This window comes from Epinephelus moara, chromosome 1, assembly GCF_006386435.1.
Source record: "Epinephelus moara isolate mb chromosome 1, YSFRI_EMoa_1.0, whole genome shotgun sequence".
Lineage (NCBI taxonomy): Eukaryota > Metazoa > Chordata > Actinopteri > Perciformes > Serranidae > Epinephelus > Epinephelus moara.
The window spans coordinates 44,632,368-44,638,367 of record NC_065506.1 but is presented as its reverse complement, the minus strand read 5'-3'; the positions used below and the strand labels follow the sequence as shown (position 1 = coordinate 44,638,367).

The 6,000-nt window shown below is 43.6% G+C and overlaps 1 protein-coding gene across 3 annotated transcripts in view; it reads right to left on the bottom strand.

Annotated features, from left to right (window-relative positions):
• Positions 1-6,000, bottom strand: part of lrp4 (low density lipoprotein receptor-related protein 4) — a 161,737-nt gene that overhangs the window by 43,993 nt on the left and 111,744 nt on the right. For all 3 annotated transcript variants that reach the window (XM_050046201.1, XM_050046209.1, XM_050046218.1), the window contains exons 7-8: positions 1,720-1,839; positions 1,381-1,506 (exon numbers count right to left, since the gene is read on the bottom strand). In XM_050046201.1, coding sequence (XP_049902158.1) covers positions 1,381-1,506; positions 1,720-1,839 — 246 coding nt within the window. The remainder of the gene's footprint in view (positions 1-1,380; positions 1,507-1,719; positions 1,840-6,000) is intronic.

The window sequence follows — 6,000 nt, the reverse complement described above, 5'->3', positions numbered from 1 at the left end:
AACCACTGTTCATACTGTGGAGAGTTTCATTAGTAAACTGTAACTATAAAATGAAAGGATGTTTTGCTGCCTCTCACAGCAGCTGCAGTCTGAGAAAAAATAACTTAATTCACTGGGCCGACTGCTGGCAACTTTTAAGGTGGAACATTTACTTGTAATGTTACTCAATGCATGAGTTGATGACGTGAATCCATCAGCACACCTTAAATTTCAATATGACAACTTAGACAATTTAAAACTACAGTAAAGTCAAAGTCACTCTTCGATGACATACACTTTTAGTAATGAGTGGATCTTTAAGCATTTAATATTAATTTCGACCGGATCATGTGACCTGCACATATTCTAATCCTCAGTTGGAGAAAAAAAAAGCGTCATGGAGCGTCGTTCCTGTGGGCTACAGCAACACTAAACCCCTGAGCTTGCCTGAGAAGGACTAAATGCACAAACCCGCTATTTTTAAATATCTCGTGGAGAGAGACTCTCACTGCAGCCTGTTTTATTTTGTTCTGAAAATGTCGGCGTGCAGCCTCGTTCTGTGGACGATAAACGAGGTGCAGACTTCCACCTGTGTCACCGGTGAAGAGCCAGGAAATACAGCAGGTGTTTGACCGAGCAGTGAGTGACAACAACTCTGCCCACATTTCAGGGTACTGTTTGTGGTGGAACCGCTAGGTGGACCTTGGGTCTAGGTACCATTTCTGAAGAGTCACTTTTGGTTCCAAAAGTACCATACTGAAAGTGTTTGGTGGACACGGGGCTATAGAGACTTCTAACATGTGAGGCCAAACTACAGGGAAAAGTATAAATGACGCAAATGGCATTTTGATTTGATGCAAGCGTGCAGCCATAGAAATGACATCATGGATTTTAATATTTCATTACATATAAATGAAGTGCTACGAATAAAAAACAAAGACATTTCAGAAAAAAAACACTTGTTGTACTGAGTGAGAACAAATGTATATTATCTTTGAAGCTGTAAAGTTAAGGGAAATATCAGGGTTCAGGAGGTTTATGCAAAGTGATCTGGAACTCCTTTACCATCATGGCTCGGGTTATAGATGGATAGTATCCAAAAATAGAGTTAAACCTTTCCATCTCTCCCTCCTCTCTGCTGCCTGTTTATTGTTCAATTCTATCCCAACACACAGGCCTGTTTCTGTAGTTTGTCCACAGGTTGGTGTTTCCCCAGCGAAGGATCTGCCAAACTGATAAGTCTGTTGTTTGAAAGCAACTGTGTGTTTCGACCAAATAAAAGAAAGAAGACTAAAGTGAGTTTGTGAGTAGAGGAGGGCTGTTCTGAGCCGTTGTCATGGCTACCATTGAAGCCGGTGTTATATTTAGCTTCTGAAAACAAGATAACAACTGCAGTCTTACCAGTTTTCTCGCAGCCCTCTTCATCACTGCGGTCGGAGCAGTCAGGCTCGCCATCGCATCTCCATGACAACCGGACGCAGCGTCCAGTGCCGCAGCGGAACTGATCGGCCGTGCACATGGACGTGGCTGCAGGCAACACAAACACACAGAAACACACACGTTTTATCCTTTGGCTCTTAGATCAGGTGATTTCAGATATTCTGAGTGATCGTCTTGTGTTTCCATCAGCAGCATGAGGTCAGATAAAAGGCTGGGATTGAATATGAAGGAATATAAAAGTAGACATGCATATATTGAGCACATATTTATTCAGTTATTGTGATGAGAGCAGCTACTCACTGCAGTTCTTCTCATCCGACTGGTCGTCACAGTCGAATTCGCCGTCACACCTCCAGCCGGCGTTGATGCACATCCCGCTGCTGCACATGAACTCAACTGATCTGCACGGCTGGTGGGAAGCTACACACACACACACACACACACACACACACACACACACAGAATGACATCAGAAACCACAGCAGGCAACACAGCTGTAATTTCACCACCTTTACAGGGGAAAAACATCTTTATAACTTAAATCTGTAGCTCATCAGTGGTTTATAACCTCGGGGTGAAAACTTTTATGAGAGGTCACAACATCATTTTTAAATGCGCAACTTCTTTTAGGGGTGGTAATAAAATTATAGTTTTTCTCTTGGTGTTTATTATCATGTAAAAAATGCTAAATATGCTCGCGTTGTTTTCAAAAAGCAGCGTTGAAAGAAAATTGCTGGTTTACAATTGAATAAAGATACAAGATGGAGGTCTCAACTGATCCTCTCAGTTCCTAGTAACAGAGACTCCAACCCATGTAGTACCCAAATTATATTCAGTTTGATTGGGTTGGATAATGTTCCGTTCTATCTGAATATATTTGTTAACACAATCAGTCAATCAAGTGGCAGCAACTCAGTGTATATAGGCAAGTAGACATGGTGAAGACGACCTGCTGAAGTTCAAACCGAGCATCAGAATGAGGAAGAAAGATGATCTAAGTGACTTTGAACGTGGCATGGTTGTTGGTGCCAGACGGGCTGGTCTGAGTCTTAACTGGGATTTTCACACACAACCATCTCTAGGGTTTACAGAGGATGGTCCCAAAAGGAGAAAATATCCAGTGAGCCAAAATGCCTTGTTGATGCCAGAGGTCAGAGGAGAATGGCCAGACTGGTTCAAGATGATAGAAAGGCAACAGGAAGTCAAATAACCACTGGTTCCAACCAAGGTCTGCAGAAGACCATCTCTGAAGCAACAACACGTCCAACCTTGAAGCAGATGGGCTACAGCAGCAGAAGACCACACCAGGTGCCACTCCTGTCAGCTCCTGCAAGCATGGATCCATCCTGCCTTGTATCAACGGTTCAGGCTGCTGCTGGTGGTGTAATGGTGTGGGGGAGATTTTCTTAGTACCAACTGAGCATGGTTTAAACACCACAGCCTACCTGAGTATTGTTGCTGACCGTGTCCATCCCTTTATGACCACAGTGTACCCATCTTCTGATGGCTACTTCCAGCAGGATAACGCACCATGTCACAAAGCTCACATCATCTCAAACATGACAATGAGTTCACTGTACTCCAATGGCCTCCACAGTCACCAGATCTCAGTCCAATAGAGCACCTTTGGGATGTGCTGGAACTGGAGATTCTCATCATGGATGTGCAGCCGACAAATCTGCAGCAACTGTGTGATGTCATCATGTCAATATGGAGCAACATCTCTGAGGAATGTTTCCAGCACCTTGTTGAATCTATGACACCAAGAATTAAGGCAGCTCTGAAGGCAAAAGGGGTCCAACCTGGTACTAGGAAGGTGTACGGATCAGCTTTGATCACTTGGTCTCAGGAGTAAAAGTTTGAACCATGAAGTGACAGAAAAAGAATGATGTGTTGCTGCCATTATAAACTGCGGCTGCTTGTTGACTGGTGTTGCACTGTGCTGCTGCCAGTGTTGGTCGTCTCACTGTCCGGGTCTGTTCGGGTCAACCATGTGTTGGATCAGGTCCAATTATCCTCGGGGCTATTTCAGATCGCGTCTTTCTTTTTTTTACGATAATTTATGCCAATGGGAATCGGGTGGGTTTTAGATCTGACCACTGATGTTTTATTGTCATATGAACAGAATACAAGTAACTTTTTATGCTCTCCATAAAAAGTGAGAAAGACAAGTGCAAAAATGCAAAGTAACAGCATTTCATACCAGTGATACTTCCTTCCCCATAAGCATTAATTGCTTGTGTTTATTTTTGGCTGCCTTATGATCATCCCTGACTAGAGATCATAGCCGTCCCACCTTTAAATCTCCCACCACATCTCAACATGTGATCAGATCAAAGTGAAGCTCAAACTGGCAGCAGATGAGGACGGAGGTGGACGAGAAGATTAAAGCTGAATCAAACATAAGCATCTTAAATCCCAGCGAGTGTGTATGTGTGTGTGTTCTTTTGACATGTTTCCTCCTGACGGCACGAGTCGGCTCCCATCAAAGCCACAGTGGGCGTGAGATAAGGGAGGAACAAAATGACAAACGAGGGAATGCAGGGGGAAGAAAGGCATGGAAAAAAAACAGACGGAGATGTTGCAGAGCTTCAAGCATCCCCGCGCAGGCTTATCAGCTGGGCGAGAGAAGACAGAGATGATCAAAAAAGCAAAACAGCAGGTGGCTCTCCCACAGAGAGAGACTTATAGGTCACAAGAATCAGCGTGGGATGCCGACGAACACACTGACGCCCACACACACTCAAATATGATTCGTCCACCCTTCATCTCACTCCTTGTCTTTCTCTCTCCCTCCCTCACACACACACACACACACACACACACACCAACGATGCTCTTTCATCTGCTCAGCTATGCAGCCGAAAGCAGTATCAGTGTTCGCAAGCGGTAACAAGGCATGCAAGTGTGAGTGTTTTGGGATGTGTGTGTGTGTGTGTGCATTCACATAAGGGGGAGGGAGGGAGTGAGAGAGGCTTCTTCTCTAACAAAGCGCCCTTCATGTGTCTGGAGAGTCGATGCCAAGGAATGCTGTCTGAGGATGGGCCGTCTTATGCCTCTGAGGAATGCCTCCTCTGTGTGTGTGAGCGTGTGTGTGTCCACAAACTATCTGTATGTTTCAGAAGACGTCTTCGGACTTTTTTAAACGAATCATGAAATGAAATTTAGAGAATTTTATGCACTAAAAAAGTGAACACTGAGCAAATTCTGGTCACAAATAACATTGAATATGAAAAAAATAAGAATAAATGGGATGTTTCAGAGTGCTGGACAGCAGGAAATGACCAGTTAGGGAACATGAGATCCAGCTGGTTTCAGTACATGAGACAGGAAGTGGATTGATCTATTAACCTTGTTGGTGTTTAATACAACATGCGGCGCAAAGAGTCCTGTCATTACTGAGTGCAGAAGTCACCAACAGGATTTTGTGTGCATTCTTAAATCTTTATCATGTGAGACTTTTCAAAGACGCACGCAAACCAACCGTGTGTGTCTTCCGCAATACCTGATTTGTCTGGATCTGATATGTGCACCAGCTTTTTTTTATATACTGCAAAGTTATTTTAAGTATTTCCAGGACCTTCCTCCTGTCTGTTTTTTAACTTTTTAAAAGCTTTGATGCCAGCTCAACTTTCCAAAAGAGAAATGTTAAACACTTCAGAAGTGAGGCAGCAATTAAAAAACCTGGGTGTGGGAGGATACGAAGGAGAAACAGAGAGCAGCTCAGTCTGCTAACATGACCAAATGATATTACGAAACCTTGAAGCTGTGCTTATCGCGCTGCAGATAAACACATCAAAGGGAACCCACTGTGCATGAGTGTGTGTGTGTGTATGTGTGTGTGTGTGTGTGTGTGTGTGAGAGAGGGATGTGGTGGGTGGTTATAGACAATGAGCGCATGAAACAAACGTGAGAAATCAGAGAGGAGAGAATGAGGAGGGAGATGCTGAGAGATTTGTCAGCAGCAGGCAGCGTCTCTGGAGTGAGGAGCGCGAAACATGATAGTCTGTGTTAATCAGGACCATGGCTGTGTGTGTGTGTGTGTGTGTGTGTGTGTGTGTGTGTGTGTGTGTGTGAGATACAGTGACAGAAAAGATCTAACAGACAGAATGTTTTCCAGTTCTGACAGATGCTGTGGAGCAGCTGTTCCTCAGCTCAGCCTGACGTCAACCGGCTTTTATAACGTGAAATCGACACTGAACGTTATGATGTTTTTCCGTATTTCTGTACGCTATCGCATATTTATGAAAAAAGGGGTAAAGTTCTTAAAAAAAAGTTTTAACCCCCAAAAAGTAGGGCTTCATGATGACTGCGTCGGTGTCATTTGACCAGATTTGAAGCTGAACTGGCTTCTCAAATATGAAAATTTTAGTTTTTCTGCCAATTTCACCTGAATTTTATTGAGTTTTTGATGTGCAGGCTGATCTAATCAAGCAATTTGACAATATCCTTAAGCTCAAAGAAACTGTGTTGGGCATTCGAATGAAAGAATGAATCAGTGAATTGTAGAAATGATCAACAGGATAATCAAAATCGATTCAGTCAGTGCCCACTTGCTCAATCGGTGCAACCCACAGATGT